The sequence below is a fragment of the Pinus tabuliformis genome, chromosome 7 (assembly GCF_031772625.1).
Source record: "Pinus tabuliformis cultivar Carrire ecotype Pingquan chromosome 7, CPIR1, whole genome shotgun sequence".
Classification (NCBI taxonomy): domain Eukaryota; kingdom Viridiplantae; phylum Streptophyta; class Pinopsida; order Pinales; family Pinaceae; genus Pinus; species Pinus tabuliformis.
The window spans coordinates 1,756,362-1,774,370 of NC_142293.1; the positions used below are offsets into that span (position 1 = coordinate 1,756,362).

Sequence of the window (18,009 nt, forward strand, 5' to 3'; positions counted from 1 at the left end):
TGAGGTATATGATGTGTTCATGTACTTCTTCTTTCTGCATTATGTTGTACTGATCCATGATTGATGTTGATGCAGGATCTTGTTTATTACATGTTGTCATGATTCCTTGCTCGATTTGATGCGGAATATTTTTATGTGATGTACTTGTTGTCATAACTCATCATGTTATGTTTTGAGATCCCTTGTTGTATGTTGTTGGGATACTCTTGTTGTCGTCATGCATGTGTTTTGCTTTGACATCCCTTTTGTGCCATGTTGGCGGGATGCGCATCATGCTTGTTTTTGTATCATACTGATAGGAGTGTTTTTTGATTGAGAGTTCTAGTTGTGGAACATCTCTTAGAGCCACTCCTGCGTGAGGGCATTCTTCCTTGTATGATCGAGACATCATCTCTGTGTACATCATCTTTATTGACAACACATAATGCAACGGCCTACACCATCTTGACACTGGGGCCCAGAGACGTAGTCCCTCCTGGACGAACTTCGTTATCAACGGCTTTTGTTTTCATATGCTGATGATTGTTATGTTCCTCTTCTTTACCGTCTGCAGCTATATTTGTTAATGTTCTTTTAAAAATCAATTTTAACACATCATGAAAGTAAAAGGTCTTGGAAGGGTCCTTTTTCATGCCTGGACCTAGATCAAGTGGTATCAGAGCGGTCTTTACGTGTATGTGAATTGTAGTGTGAACAATGGAACCTGCAACGACAGAGAATGAAAGAGCAATGTACGAGACCATGGTCAACATTTCCAAGAGAGTGGAAATCGTGTATGAAACTCTACAGAAAGAGACAGAGGAAAAAGAGCGATTGCAGCTTCAGTTGCAAGCCACAGAAGAGGCCATGGAAGAACTGAAGCAAAACAAACATAATCTTCAAACAGAGAATGATGAATTGAAGATGCGCCTACATGAAGAGAAAGAGGAAAAACAAAGTTTGCTACGACAACTGCAAGCAAAGGACGAGGCCTTGGAAAAGCTGTAGCATGACTCATGTGAGGTAAAAAGTAGTTCTCCATCTTCATGTATGTTTCTTGATGATGATTTCACTGTGTTTGAAAATCACACCACAGGAATTGGCTCCAAACTGTTGAAGAGAATGGGGTATGAAGGAAAAGGCTTGGGCATTAATGGCCAAGGCATTGTCAACCCCATCAAAGTAGAGGAATTACCCTGTCAAGCAGGACTTGGGTATGTCAGGAAAGAAGTTGGGGAATGCGCTGAGACAGTTAGTGAACCACCAACGACGGATGATGAGCAGCCCTCATCAGTTCTTTCCAAATCAAAAGAGAAGGTAAAAGATGTTGATTTCCTTTTGATTTCATCTTCTCATAGTATGATGTCTGTTGGAGATGTGGAGATCCCAGTTACAGGGACAAATATGAGGCTCCTTACAAAGACAAGGCACGAGGAGAAAGAACTTGGTGTTAATAACCAAGGCATCACTCAACCTTTGGAGGTTGTGCATGAGCATCGATTTGCAGGATCGAGATACACTAAAGGAGAGTGCTCAAAGGTGTCAGAGTCGTCCGAGACATCGTCGAGGAAAGAGAATGATAGGAAAACATCCCCATCATCCCATGGCAGTTTCCATCACAGGGAGAGAGCTGAGGCAAGCTCTCATCGCCATGTTGACATCAGAAACAACAAAGGAAGGTATAATCACTTTCAATCTTCGAATGTTCATGTTGATTATGATCATGTTTTTAATAATGAAAGAAGATCAAGGCATCGAAAACATCTACTTTTTGTGGTTTACCTAACCATACCTTTTCCAAGTGTTGGAAAAGAATGGTAGCATTCATGAGGTGTGAAAGACCATCTCAACAACATGAAAAGAAATAGGTTAAGCAGATATGGAGGAAGAAAGCCTACTATAGCCATTGCGACAGAAATGGCCTTTAGAGAGCCACTTGTTAGAAGCTCCATCCAGAGCAGCGCCTTAAAGACAAAGAGTCGGTGCATGAAGTAGGCGAAGCAATTGTTCGACAAGCAAAATCGCCACAAGGAGGCGACCCATTCACCGTGATAAGTGAAAAATGGTTTGTAGACATGTTGTAGTTTCATGGTTGTGCTTTTGTAAATCATTTGTTGCATTTTAAAGTGTAAAAGTGATGATGTGTTTTCCATCACTTGGTCAACAACAATGATGTCTGGTCATGTTTTGAGTCATATTTTGAGTTGCATGTTAAAACTCTGAAAGTGATATTATTTTTCCAATGACTTGTCAAAACAAAAGTGTTTGGCTTTATGTATGTAAATCATGCGCTGCAGTGATGATGTGTTCACATCACTTATTGAAGCAACAGTGATATGTTGGCCTTATTATCGTAACTGAAGTATTGCGTCCATCTTGTTGTACACTTGTCCACTGAGTATGTGTTATAAACTTGTGGCAAGTGTGGGACGTTTGGGTCATTAGTTGGTCATGTCATTTAAGCATGTAATTTGCGAAACAATGTACTATAGGTTGCAGAAGGCAAGTGTCAGCGCATCGCTTAAGGCTCCGAAGAACAAAGGTGAAGGAGATGAAAGCGAGACCTTTCCAGGATGCTTGTGATGCAGACAGGGTACGGAGAAAGTTGTTTATTATTTTCCATGCTTTTGGAAGACCAAACACTCCTCAGTGGGGAGGATTGATCCAGGTGGATCTTCAGGAACACACACAAAGACAAGGAGGACTCAGGGATGCTCAAAAATCAAAGTCATCGGAATGACTTCAACCTAGGACCAGATCGTAGATCTCATCGTCCTGATCGCAGAGGTGCGAATGGTTCGTCAAACCGAGCTCGTATGCAAAAGATAGAGCTCTTCAAAGTTTGACATGACAAGGGAAAAAGTGGGGCTCACAGTGTGCCATATGGCATCCCAGTAAGAAAATAGGACTCACATGGCAACCCATCAGCGAATGACACATGGCAACCCATCATTGACCTCTTAAACCTGCACAAGAAACAACAAAAATCATTTTTTATTATTAAATAACTATATAACAAAATTTTGTTTTAGAGTTATTAAAATAACTATAAAGAACAATAAAACAAAAAACACATATAATAACCAAAAGTCCAAAAAGAAAGTTGATATTTATAGTTATATTAAAAAATCAAAAGGGGCAATGTGAATGGTGGTTATTAAAACAAACCATATTATAAAGGGTATAGTTGTTACCACTATACTGCATTAATAAACAAAACCAACGTGACTTTAAAATGGAGTCAAAAACAAACTTCAAGCATGATTTAGTGGTGGTCTAAATATAAGGTTGGTTATATATATAACTAACTCCATTATAAAAGAAACAAACCCACGTGCTTGTGACAAAACCAAGTGACATAAGCCAAAAGTTTTGTGAACGGTTATAACGAAGGGTTTCGGTGACGCTTGGGAAGGCGGCCACGTATGTGGTCCCGCCACCCAATGCCACTGCTTACCCCGGGAATAACATTAATACTCGACAATGATTCGTTTGGTATAAGATATACGGTGGTCACACCAAACCGTAAATGCCATGGTTACGGGTATTTGCGCCATTTTAATACAACAAGAAAGTGGTAGGTTCCGCCGGGATTCGAACCAGGTACCATCTTAACAATTTGCCATCTTTTATTGATAGGCCAGTAGAGCTTCTTCGAAAAGTCTGCCCGAATTTTGATATAAATCTGTCATTTTTTTAGTGCAAAAAGGAAGGAGGCTGCAGGGATGGATTTTGAGGCAGAAGGTGGACACGCTTTTCGAGGCAGTTTAATAATTTTTTAATGCAAGAACCATGAATTTTGCAGAGAGGTAAAATTTTCAACTTTTCAGAAATTGATAAATATTATATGAATTTCACTTTTCGTCGCCATGAACATGATGGCGTTATCCATTTATCAATCCGAGTTCTGCATCTTCGAGTGAATTCCAGAATGCACGTGGAACCATGATTTCAAAAAACAGGGAACGGACCCATGAGCCATGAAATTTTCCCAAGGAGGTAAAATTTCACTTTGTTAGAATATGGTCAAGTTTATACTTGTTTTTCATGGTTTTCCGCAAAGATCCTAATGGTGAAATCAGATATGACATCTGAGCAGCGGATTTTTAGTCCATTCGTGAAACAGAATCTTTGAGGAATCCAAGGGAATCTAAAAGATTCCTTGAGCTCTGAATTTTCAACTTCTCAGAATTCGGATATTGGACAGTCGATTCAGCACTACTCGACACCACAAATCTGATGGTGTATTCAGATTTGTCTTTCTCTCATTTCTTCTTTCAGTCACTTTTCTAAGTGCTAGTGCAGATGCCCACATTCATGTGCAAGCAGCGATTTTCCTGCGATCGATGCCTTGAGAGCAATGGTCCGAGCAGCTTCAGCAGTGTGACATCCACTTCTTCAGATGGCCCTTGGTGGTGAGGTATATGATGTGTTCATGTACTTCTTCTTTCTGCGTTATGTTGTACAGATCCATGATTGATGTTGATGCAGGATCTTGTTTATTACGTGTTGTCATGATTCCTTGCTCGATTTGATGCGGAATCTTTTTATGTGATGTACTTGTTGTCATAACTCATCATGTTATGTTTTGAGATCCCTTGTTGTATGTTGTTGGGATACTCTTGTTGTCGTCATGCATGTGTTTTGCTTTGACATCCCTTTTGTGCTATGTTGGCAGGATGCGCACCATGCTTGTTTTTGTATCATACTGATATGAGTCTTTTTTGATTGAGAGTTCTAGCTATGGAACATCTCTTAGAGCCACTCCTGTGTGAGGGCATTCTTCCTTGTATGATCGAGACATCATTTTTGTGTACATCATCTTTATTGACAACGCATAATGCAGCGGCCTACACCATCTTGACACCGGGGCCCGGAGACGTAGTCCCTCCTAAACGAACTCCGTTATCAACAGCTTTTGTTTTCATGTGTTGATGATTGTTATGTTCCTCTTCTTTATGGTTTGCAGCGATATTTGTTAATGTTCTTTTAAAAAGCAATTTTAACACATCACGAAAGTAAAAGGTCTTGAAAGGGTCATTCTTCACACCTGGACCTGGATCACCATCTCGGCCTATGTCTCTTAGTATTAGACCTCCATCTCTCGGCCTCTGCTTAGACCTCCAAGGGGCAAGATGACATCATCATGTTTCCATATGTCCTTCAATGGGTGGTTCCATGTGTCGTATGTTTTTGGCCCGTTTAGCTACCCAAAAACATTGAATCTGCATGCCATGTGTCCTCCACTTGGACTACCACATTATTTTGGGTGGACATCATGTTTACATCATCATTGCCACGTCATCTCAAGATGACATCATGTTGATGTCATATTGGGTTCACATCATGTTGATGTCATCTCCATTTGAGGACCTTGGGACACTTGGCACAATGCGCCGATGGGAACATGATGGGGCATGGTTATTTACGTTATGCTATGAATTTCACTTATCCCTCTTGAGCTTTATACTTCACCAAAAGGAATTTGTTAATAAACACAAGATTTTTAAGGAACCTTGAGGCTCAAAACCCTTGCCAAATTTCAAACTGTTAACCATTGATTCCTTGGGTTATTTTCAAGCTTCATATACCATTGGAAATTTATTTTTGATATGTATCCATATATATAGTTTGCAGGAGCATATGAGCTAATATTTTGGGGTAGAAATACCTCCAAAGTTATGCTCCAGTAAACCACCTTTATCATTAATGACAACATTGTCTAGCGATCTTCCAAAAACCACCTTTGACATTAATAATATTTTCCATCCACTGACAACACTTTTGACATCGATGACAACACTTTTCTAACAATCTTCTTCTTTGGCTTTGATGTAAATGCTAAACATTACTACTAATCATGAAAGATAGTTATTAGATTCATTGATCACAACAAGGAAATATTGTCAACAATGATTTGTTGATTTGGTCCTCCACCTTTGGTCCTTAGAAATAGTTCTCCTTATAACAATTGTTGCTCCCTACAACACTTGTGGTTGGTCCTTGGACTTGTGGTAGTTGACAGAGAATGCTGCATATGTCCCAAGTTCTATTAAAGAGCATAAAATAACTCCTACAGATCTCTTTTATTTGCACTATTTTCATATCTCCCCCTGTCAAGACAATAATAACTGGACACAACTTCAAAACTTGCTTATTCTCCTGATCTGCTTGCAATGTTTTCTTATTTTCTCCAATGCTTGCAATGTTTTCTTATTTTATCCCCTTTGTCATTAATGGCAAAGGTTCTATTTTAGTAAACACCCCTTGAGGAAATATAAAAGCTTGTTGGTGATTTCTCTATAAAAAATACTTCTGGTTGTTGATAGAATGTTTAATTAAAATACTTGTCCTCTTGAAGCATGCATTGGTTGTCTTCTCTCTTGGTTTTTCATCATTGTACAAATGTTGTTGGTGATTGTTAATAACCATATATTTGTTGTTTTTATACAAGTTATGTATACACGAATCATTGTTGTTATTCATGTGACTGTACAAATTGTTGTTCATTTGTTGTTGTTAATGTAATTATACAAACGCAGATTCACCATGTGACTTTTATGTTGTTAATTCTATATGATGATTGATGTTAATACAGGTCTCTATATAAATTATTATATGCAAGAATCATTTTTGATATTCATTTGACTATTATACACTGCTTCCCCTGATATTTTCCTTGGATTTTTCTATTTTTCCCTTTTGACTGTACCTAACTATCCTTAGATGCTCTTTTGAAGTGAAATTAATGCGGGGAGGAATAAGGTACTACTCCCAATTTTTGTCTTATATATTGAAAGGGATCCCTTGCGAAAGACTTGGTGAATGTATCAACAATTTGTTCTTTAGTTGATACGTATTCCAACTTCAGAATCTGATCAACCACTTTCTCTCCGAGGAAGTGGTACTTGATGGGAATATGTTTGCTTTTAAAATGAAGGACACAATTGTTTGATATTATTATTTAACTTGTATTATCACATTTAATAGGTATGGGCTCATCATATGTTACCTTCATGCCTTGAAGAGTTTTCTTTATCGATACTACTTGTGTACACCAAGTTGTTGCTACTATGTATTCGGCTTCAATAGTAGATAATGAGACTAAAGTTTTCTTCTTGCTCAACAAAGCCACCAATGATTCTCCTAGAAAAAATGCACCACTGCTTGTACTTTTTCTATCATCTATGCAACTGGCCCAATCTGCATATATGTAAGTTGTCAGTAAGAAGGCATTTTATTTTCAATACCACAATCCATAATCCATTGTGCCTTTCAGATATTTGAAGATTATTTTTGTTACTAAGAGATTGCTTTGCTTTGGTGCTAATTGATATCATGCTACTAATCCAACTATTAGCATTATGTTTGGTCTTGAAGTTGTTAGGTATAATAAGTTTCCAATCATAGACCTATACAACTTTTGATCAACTTTGGGTGATTCATCATCCTTTTTTAGCTTGCATCCAACAACCATGGGAGTGGTGACATGGGTACATTCCTCCATTTTGATTTTTTTTTAAAATTTCTTTTAAGTATTTTCCTTGAGAGATGAACATGCCTTTTGAGTATTGTATGATTTGTAGACCAAGGAAAAAGGAGTGTCTCCAATCATAGACATTTCAAACTTAGATTTCATTTCATTAGCAAACCATTGGACTAGATAATCTTTATTGCTTCTAAAAATGATATCATCAACATACATAACCACAAACAAAATATTTTCATCATTAGACTTCATGCATAAATTACTATCAACTGTCCCTTTCTTGAAATCTTTCTTTTGTAGATATTTGTCCAATTAAGAGTACCACGCTTGTGGTACTTTTTTGAGACCATAAAGTTCCTTCTTTAGTTTGCATACTTCATTAGGATTGTCTGATAATTGGAAGCCTTTGGGTCATTCCATATATACCTATTCTTCAAGTTCTCCATTAAGGAAGAGAAACTTCACATTAATTTGATATATTTTGAAATATTATGACCTGTAAATGCAAGAAGCATCCTTATTTCTTCTAGTCTTTTCAGTGGAGCAAAGGTTTCTTCAAAGTCTAATCCTTCTACTTATGCATAAATTTTGATTCTAATCTTGCTTTATTTTTGATAATTTTCCCTTGTTGATTTATTTTTTTCTTGAAAACCCACTTTGTACCTATGATGTTTTTATTTGATGGTATTTGGTCAATTCCCAAGTCTCATTCTTTTTAATTTGGTAGAATTCCTCATTCATGGGATCTATCCAATATTCATCTTTGCTTGATTTAGAAAGATTCTTGGGTTCAATCATGGAAAACTCACGATTTGTGCTTGATTTGAAGTGTTTACAAGTTTTCTTCTTGTTTGGTCTCCTACATCCTTGTTACCAAGAATTTAACTTTCAATATGGTTCTTTGGTACATACGTTGAAGGTGTCTTTGAATGAGTGTTTGTTGTCTCCAAATATTCTCGATTTGATGAGTTTTCAAGACGATATTCCTCTTCTTTGTTGATTGTATGATCAAATGGATTGATAAAGCATGTATACTTGCCATTGGAAGGTAGTTATTTATCAACTTTAACATCAACGTAATCAACTATTCTATGCACTATTTTATTGTAGCATCTATACCCTTTGCTTTTTGTTGAATACCCTAATAAAATTCCTTCGTCTGCCCTAGCATCAAACATGCCCAATTTTTAATATAAAATTTTCTACTAAACATATTGAAGTGTCTTATTGATGCTGGTTTTCCAAGCCATAATTCATAGGGTGTCTTGTAATTGTTAAGCCTGAGATGTTATTTGTTTAAAATGTGGATTGTCATGTGTATGGGTTCTACCCAATAGATCTGTGGTACATTTCTTTCAAGCATCATAACCCTAACCCTTTGTTGCATTGAATTTTTCTACATTTCAACTACTATTTTGCTTGGGGGTGTTTGTAATCATATACTGTCTCTTTGTTTCATTTTCAACACAAAAATTCTCAAATTCGTTTGATGTAAATTCTCCACCTTGATATGAGTGAATACACTATCCTATAGCCTATCTAATTCTCTACTAGCGCTTTGAAGACTTTGAATTTCTTATTTGCATCTAATTCTCTCTTAGGAAGGCGACCTACATTAGTCTAGAAAAATAATCAATAATTAGCATGAAATAACACTCACCTTTAGGTGCTTCTATTCTAGAAGGTCCATATAGATCTATATGTACCAGTTAAAGTGGCTTACTAGTGGATAAATGGTATTTAGTCTTGAAAGGAACCCAAGCTTGATTTCCCATTTGACACAACTTGTAGATAGGGTTGTGCGACTTTGTGATTTTGGGAAGATATCTTACAACTCCCTTTTTGCTAGGTTTAATGATATGATAAAATTTTAGATGTCGTAGCCTTCTACGCCACAACCACCACTCGTCTTATTTAGCTAAATGGCATTACTCATTTTCTTCTTTAAGAACAAATATGTTGTTTGAGGTCCAGACTCCCTTCGCCATTACCTTTCCTATTGTAGTTGATTTTATTTCACACTCTTCAGCCCTAAAAATGACATTATACCCTCTATTACACATTTGGCTCACACTCAACAATTTATGTTTCAATCCATCTACAAATAGAACGTCCTATGCTTTGCCTCTACCATTATTCAAGCTTACTATTCCTTTTCCCATTATCTTCCCTAGTGCGTCATTTCCAAAGGTGACCTTTCCATATTTTATTTCATTTAGAGACAAGAAATTACTCTTATCAAAGGTCATATGTCTGGTGTAACTGCTATCTACATACCAATGGTTGTTATGGTTCCAAGTGTATAGGATAAGGTCATATTTGTCCTTCTTCTCTTCCTTCTTCCTTTTCCATGATTTGGGTTCCTCTATATTTTTCTTGGATTGAGCTAGTGGTCTGAAATTTTTGAGTTTACATCCATAGGCTTTATGTCTATAGTTATGAAAATAGAAGCATTCAGTGACATCACAAAGAGGGAAAAATGGATTGTTGTTCTTGCTTGTTTTTCTACTTGCATTTACACGTTTGTTGTTGTTTCACTTCTTCTTTGACTTCTAATTTGGTTTCTTCTAACATATGCTTGGCAGTTCATAACCTTGTGACCAAAGTTCTTGCAGGATTAACAATACCTATAGAATAAATTTCCATACATGGTAGTAGTTGGAGCTTGTAAGTATGATCTCTTGAGCATATGATAATTTTGTTTTTTTGAAAAAATAAGACTTTTGATAATTTATTGTCTTATTTTCAAACATTTTTGTTTGTTCCTGGGTGTTGTTGCTATGTCATTGCTGAGGTGTATTTTTACCTTGTTGTTGCTTAGTGTTGTTGTCACTTTGTTTATCCTTTAACTGCTGATTGTTGTCATTACATTGAGTTCTGGATTCATTACCTTCTATAAGTGATTTGAAGTAGTTGATGGGATTTTTATCTTCAAATTTCTTCTTACTAGTTTCTCCTTCATAACCCAGACCAATTTTGATGAGAGGATATCTTTGAGTATTCATAATTTCATCCAACTTCTCAAACCCTTTAATGTGCTTTAAATTTATATTTAATTCAGCTTGAGTTTTTTCCAACTTCTTTCTAACAGAATCTACCTCTTCTTCCAAATTTTCATATTCTTTGTTTTTCTCTTTTAGTTCTTGTAATAGGATATCTTCAACCTTTTAGTCTTTTTCAATTCAACCTTCAATATAAGAATTTCTTTTGGCTTAGGTTTTTCTTTAACATACTTAATCAATATTTCCTTTTGTTTCTTGTTCTTTTTCTTAAGCTTGTCAATTTCTTCTAGAGCACTAATTAGTTCTCCTTCTAGATCAACTTCACCTTCTTCTTCTTCACTTAATTCACACTCATTATGTTCTTCATTTTGAGATTCTAGGGCCATAAGCATAAATTCACTAATTCCTTCTTCATTAGAAGATTCATTTGTGTCTTCAGAGGAGTCGTTATCTTCTTGGGTATAAAATATTTTCTTTTTAAATTTTCTCTCACTCTTCACTCTGCATTATTTATTTTTTTCTTTACCTTTTGACTTTTTTTCTTCTTATTTAAATGGACATTTTGAATCATAACAACCTACTCTTTCACAATTAAATAATTTAAAAGGGAGTTTTCTTTTGTACTTACCAGTTAATTTATTTAGTCTTCTTTCAAATTTAACATCTTCATTTGATCCTATTGATGGTGCTAGACCCGCCAACATTAAGAGGATCTCCCTGATATAAAGTCCCAACTAGACCTCACACCATTTGGAGTAGGAGTCCTAGTAGTGGGTGGTAATGTTACGCTCTGACTACGGAAATGTACAGAGGGAAGTATGATAACTTTGGGTGTGAGCAAGTGTATGACCCTATGGAGAGTCAAGTGCGATGCATGAAGGTTCCAACACATGAAGGGAAAAGGAAGTGTGCCCCTTATAATCCTGTAATAGCACATAGCTTGAAAGGAACACACGAGTGAAATGACATCACAAGCTAAGATGAGGAATAGTTCACAAGTTAAAGTGATGAGTTAATACAACAACGCACATTAAACAATATTCTTACAAATGCAAACGAAATAGTTCATAAGCATATGCGTAAGTTAAATAACATACATTGCAAATACAACAAGAATAGTCCTACTATATTCACAACATATTCATGAAAGCGTGCTACCTTTGATTTTATTATTATAATTGAAAGTTCTATTCATACATACACCATTGACGATCACTAGCCCCAATAGTGGAACATTACAGTCAAGAACACTTGATCCTCCAAAGATGATCCAGGTCCGAGTGTGATGAAGTTGTAAAGAAGAGGAACATGTCAATCATTAGCAACATAAAAACAAAAGACGTTGATAACAGAGTTCGTCCTAGAGGGGCTACGTCTCCGGGCCTCGGTGTCAAGATGGTGTAGGCCGCTGCATTAAGTGCTATCAGTAGTGATGATGTACACAAGAGATTATGTCGCGATCATACAAGGAAAATGGCCTCACGCAGCAGTGGCTCTAAGAGATGTTCCACTATAGGAACTCTCAGTCAAAAGACTCCTATCAGTATGACACAAAACTCATGCATGATGAGCATCTCACCAACGTGGCATAAAAGGGATCTCAATGCAAAAACATGCATGATGACAACAAGAGTATCCCAACAACATACAACAAAGGGATCTCAAAACATAACATGACGAATCATGACAGCAAGTACATCACATAGATGATTCCGCATCACATCAAGCAAGGAATCATGAAAACATGTAAGAAACAAGATCCCGCATCAACATCAATCAAGGATCTGTGCAGCATAATGCATAAAGAAGAAGTACATGAACACATCATATACCTCACAACCAGGGGCCATTTGAAGAAGCAGATGTCAAACTGCTGAAGCTATTCAGACCATCGATCTCACGGCATTGATCGCATGAAAATGATTGCTCGCACATGAATGTGGAAAATCGACTATCCAAAATCCAAATTCTGAGAAATTGAGAATTTGGGGCTCAAGGAATCTTTTAGATTCCCCCTAGATTCCTCAAAGATTTTGCTCCATGGGTGCACTGGAAATCTGCAACTCAAATGGAAAATCTAGCCTCGCCATTGCGATCCCTGTGGAAAACCGTGAAAACCAAGTATAAACTTGATTATATTCCGTCAAGGCAAAATTTTACCTCGAGAAAATTTCAAGGCTCATGGTTCGGCTCCCTGTTTTTGCAGTGATCATGGTTTCACCTTCATCCTGAAAATGGCTGAAAAATGCAGAACTTTGATGGAGAAACAGATAGCACCATTGCGTTCGTGGCAACGAGAGGTGTTGAATCCATATAAAATTTGTCAAATTCTGACAAAGTGAAAATTCAGCCTTCCTGCAAAATTCATGGTTCCCCCTGCATTAAAAAAATAATTAAAAATCACTGCCTTGAAATGCCTGCTTGCTCTTGGTTCCTCCATTTACATGTGCACTAAAGAAATCTGGTTTATATAAAAAATTTGGGTAGATTAATCAATGTTAATCGGTTAGTGTAGTTGGTTAAGATCCAGTTTAATAGGGAGGAGGTTGGGTGGTCAAACCCCGCCTCCTTCTTTTTTACATAATTTTTTTCCTTTTTTTATAAAAAAACTCGGGTGGCTGGGCCCGTCTTGGGCGGCCCACCCCCTACCCTCCTCCGTTGTTTCACTTTGCATTAATGGAGTGTGGTGTACGTTCCACATTAAGGTTTTTGACTTTTCTTTTTAAGTGTTTCAGTTGGGCCACCTGTGGTGTGGGCCGACAACGTGGCTGGGTGGGTTTGATTCCCACCGGCCCATTCAAATATGTGCGTAGGTTTGGGGGGGTGGTGGGGTTGGTGGCCCCCACCCCCCTTAATTTATATATTTTTTTGTTTTAAAATAACAAAAATGCACATTTTTGAAATTAAGATATTTAGCCGTAGGAGTCAAATTAATGACCCCACAATTTCACCCGGAATTCGGCCAAAGTTGGCTGGAATCCGGTGGCCGGGTTCGGTCCAAATTGTGGCCTCCTTAAGCTGCCTAGTCATCAAAAAGTCAACCCAACTTTGACTGCTTCTAACTTTCGCATCTGGACTCGGATTGACGAACCATTCACACCGCCACGATCAGGAAGATGAGATTTACGCTCTAGTCCTGGTTCAAGCATAATCCAAACGCTTTGATTTTTGAGCTTCCCTGAGTCCTCCTTACCCTGTGTGTGTCTTTAGAGCCACCTGGATTAATCCTCCCCACTGAGGAGCTTTTAGTCCTCCAAAAGCATGAAAAATAATTTGCAACTTCTGTGTACCATGTCTGCATCACAAGTGCCCTGAAAAGGTCTTGCTTCCATCTCCTTCACCTTTGTTTTTCGGAGCCTTAAGCGATGAGCCGACACCTGCGACCTCCGCAACCCATAGTACATTTATTTCCAAATTACATGCTTGATTGTCATGACCAACTAATGACCCAAACGTCCCACACTTGCCATGAGTTTATAACACATATTCGGTGGTCAAGTTTACAATAAGATGGACGCAATACCCCAGCTATGACAACAAGGCCAACATATCATTGTTGCTTCAACAAGTGATGGAAAACTCATCATCACTACAACATATGATTTACAAAGATAAGGCCAAACACTATTTTCTAGACAAGTGATGGAAACACGACATCACTTTCACAGTTTATCATGCAACTCAAAATAATACCAAACATCATTGTTGCTGAAAAAGTGATGGAAAACACATCATCACTTTTACATTTTAAAAAGAAAAAAATGATTTACAAAAGCACGACTATGAAATGAAAACATGTCTAGAAACCATTTTTCACTTATCAATGTGAATGGGTCACCTCCTCGAGGTGGTTTTGCTTGTCGAACAACTGCACATCCTGGTTTACGCACCGACACTTTGTCTTTAAGGCGCTGCTTTGGATGGAGCCTCTAACAAGTGGCTTTTTGATGGCCATTTCTATAACAATGACTGCAGTAGGTTTTCTTCCTCCATATCTGCTTAACTTGTTTCTTTTCATGTTGTTGAGAGGGTCTTTTACGCCTCATCCTTTTGTGTGCTGCAATTCTTTTCTAACGCTTAGAAATTGTATGGTTATGTAATCCACAAAAGGTGCATTTTTTTCGATGTCTTGATTTATGTTCATTATTATCAACATGATCATAATCGAAATGAACATTCAAAGATTGAAAGTGATTATACCTTCCCTTGTTGTCTCTGATGTTAGTATGGCGATGAGAGCTTGCCTCAACTCTCTCCCTGCAATGGGCACTGCCGTGGGATGATGGGGATGTGTTCCCATCATTCTCTTTCCTCGACGATTTCAACGATGTCTCGGATGACTTTGACACCTTCAAGCACTCTCCTTTAGTGTATCTCGAGCCTGCAAATCGATGTTCGTGCACAACCTCCAAAGGTTGAGTTATGCCTTGGTTATTAACGCTAAGTTCTTCTTCCTCCTCATGCTTCATCCTTGTAAGAAGCCTCATGTTTGTCCATGTAATTGGGATCTCCAAATCTCCAACAGAACTCATATTATGTGAAGACGAAACCGAAAGGAAATCAACATCTTTTACCTCCTCTTTCGATTTGGAAAGAATTGATGAGGGTTTCTCATCATCTGTTATTGGTGGTTCGCTAATTGTTGTGGCGCATTCCCCAACTTCCTTTTTGACATACCAAAGTCCTGTTCGACATGGTAATTCCTCTACTTTGATGGGATTGATAATTCCTTGGCCATTAACGCCCAAGCCTTTTCCTTCATACCCCATTTTCTTCAGCAGTTTGGAGTCAATTCCTATGGTATGATTTTCGAAAACAACGAAATCATCATCAAGAAACATACATGAAGATGGAGAACTACCTTTTACCTCACATGGGTCACGCTGCAGCTTTTCCAAGGCCTCGTCCTTTGCTTGCAACTGTCGTAGCAAACTTTGACCCCTCATTCGGGATTTCCATTGGGATCCTAGAGCAGGCGATTCAGGTTGCTTCCCCTTGTGTTGCCCCGAATTGGAATATGGGTCAACAGATGGGTGATGAGCACCAGATAAGACCGTTTTGAAGGAGGGGGCCGATCCCCCTCCCTCGGGAGGGCCTGACATGAGTCTGCTCAGTGAGAAGATGGGATCGTAGCATGGTGGCAGATGTGTGAGCGAGCGAAGAGAAGAGCTACAACGCGCAGTTAGGAGGCCCAAAACCCTCGTGCTGATGAAACCCTAGCAGAGCAATTTTCCAAATATGATGAATTTAATTATTAGTAATTTATTCTTATGGAAAAATAATATATTAATACTAATATATTTTAAGATATATATCATTAGATCAAGGTATTCTACATCTATAACTAAAGGTATATATCCTAGGATCTATCATTATAATGTTTTATTGTGGGGTTGCTATTGTTTGCTTTAGATATGAATATTTTTATAATGGGATGATGAATTAACCTTATCTTGAATGTAGTAAAGAATATTTAATAGATTTTTGTCATTCATCAATAAAATAGACTTCCATTTTTACAGATCTTCATAATTTGTTACTTTAATTATATTTAAACTAAGTGGCAAGTGCTACTATATAACTGGTTAAAAAGATTGGAATCCATCATATAATTACTTAAATAATATATTTGACGATGATTTTTAAAAGATTAATAAATTCCCTTTATAAATGGTAAATGACATCTAATCAATGTTATTTAATGAATAAGAAATGGTTGGACATTTATAAAAATAATTAATAATTATTGTTCGATGAAGAATAGTCAAAAGATATGTCATTCTACTACTTTTCAATCTTTTCAATAAAAAAATATTGAAAAGATATGTCATTCTACTACTTTTCAATCTTTTCAATAAAAAATATTGAAAAGATATGCAACTGAAATGTATACTCCTCGATCTGGATTGCGTTTAATTTTTTCTCGTGAATATTTCTCTTCACATATCTAATCTGTGTCTGGTAACTATGGCTATGAGACCGATCCCAAAGTCGGTTCAGACAAATGGTGAACCAATGACTTTTGGTCACCCGGCTATTCCCAGTGATTAAGGGGCGATATTACCTCACTGCGTTCATTTTGGAGTGAGGCAAACTAATAGGTTTAAAACCTTTGGAATGTTGCGAGGGGTGAATGGTAAAAACTATGTTGATTCCGACACCCAACGAGTATACAGCAAAATACCTCTGAGTTTATTTTGATTGCTGATTCGCTGAAACTGTTTATATTTACTATGATGAAGAGACCAAATTTTATATTTCTGGTTAGTAGGATGAACAGGTAGAAACTACTCATGCTTGAGGTAATATTTCAGAATCAGACACACATGGCCAGGTCAAACAATTAGACTCTAATATTTTAGGAATCTAGAATCTGTTAAGCAATTAGATTCTAGAATATTTTAAAAATCTGCAATCCACCTGAGAAGTAAAAACCTAAAAAGTTTTCAGGTTTTTTCAGGTTTTTTGGCCAAATAAACCTAGGAAGTTTCGCTGACGATGGTGCTTGGTGGAATAAAACATTTAGCAAAGCAGGGTGAAAATTAAAATCAAAGTTGTAAGTACCTGGCCAGCCTGGGACGACATCAAAGCAATGGAAGCGGGCGCTTCGCTTCTGTTCCTTTTCATGTAAGGGAGTGCAGCTTTGATTAAATGAATGGTACCCATCAAATTGATATCCACCATAGACCGCATGGTATCCACAGACTGTAGCTCAAACTCTTGAGGAATTAAAACGCCGTGATTGCAAATCAATACATCAACAGGCCCTGCTTCGTTCATCACTTTCTCAACCTCTTCGAAATTCCGCACATCTGCACTGAAAATCCTGATCTCTTGCCCAGTAGAACTCTCTACAGATTCTTTAGCTGCCTCTAGCCTGCTAACATTACGTGCCAAGATCGAAACTCGGGCGCCTTCTTTTGCCGCCATGTGTGCCAAAGCTAGTCCGATTCCGCTTGAGCCTCCGCTGATGAAAACATGGCGACCTCTAATTGGAATCTTGACTGGTCTAGGTTGCACAATCCACCATAAAAATACGATAAAGCATACCGGGCAAGCTAATATAAGGAGCCAAAGGAAACTGTAGGTGGCCATGGACAGATGTTGCAAGTTGACAACCCAACCAGTGACGGTGCCTTGGAATTTGATTGCAGATCCGCTGGCCTTATGTCATTTTTAGTGTTGTAAAATTTTGTTCCGTTTCAAAGCTGAAACATGCTAACACGGCTACCCGCTTCCATACGTTCACTTTAATATATTTTATGATATTTCTTGGAAAATTATAGATTGTCATTGTAAAAGGTAAATTATATCCAATCAATCGCATTTAACAAATGGATGGCCATTATAAAAGTAAAGACTATCTAGTGTTCCACGATGTATATTGAAAAGATGTATCACTCACATTTGGAAAGAAAAGATGTATCACTCACATTTGGAAAGATGGTGTGGGAAACGTTATTTTAATGATATATTAATTAATTAAAGTTAAGGATGGTCTTTAATGATATTTATGAATAATCTTGGTTGAATTATTGG

General features: G+C 37.4%; 1 protein-coding gene across 2 annotated transcripts in view; it reads right to left on the reverse strand.

Moving 5' to 3' along the window:
- LOC149244847 (3-dehydrosphinganine reductase TSC10A-like) overlaps nt 1–17,718 on the reverse strand; it is a 31,760-nt gene extending 14,042 nt beyond the window's left edge. The window contains exon 1 of one of the 2 annotated variants that reach the window (XM_089457567.1): nt 17,035–17,718. In XM_089457567.1, coding sequence (XP_089313693.1) covers nt 17,035–17,565 — 531 coding nt within the window. In that variant the 5' untranslated portion in view covers nt 17,566–17,718. The remainder of the gene's footprint in view (nt 1–17,034) is intronic. The other variant, XM_089457568.1, reaches the window with a different exon arrangement.
- Between the last annotated feature and the right edge of the window lie 291 nt (nt 17,719–18,009).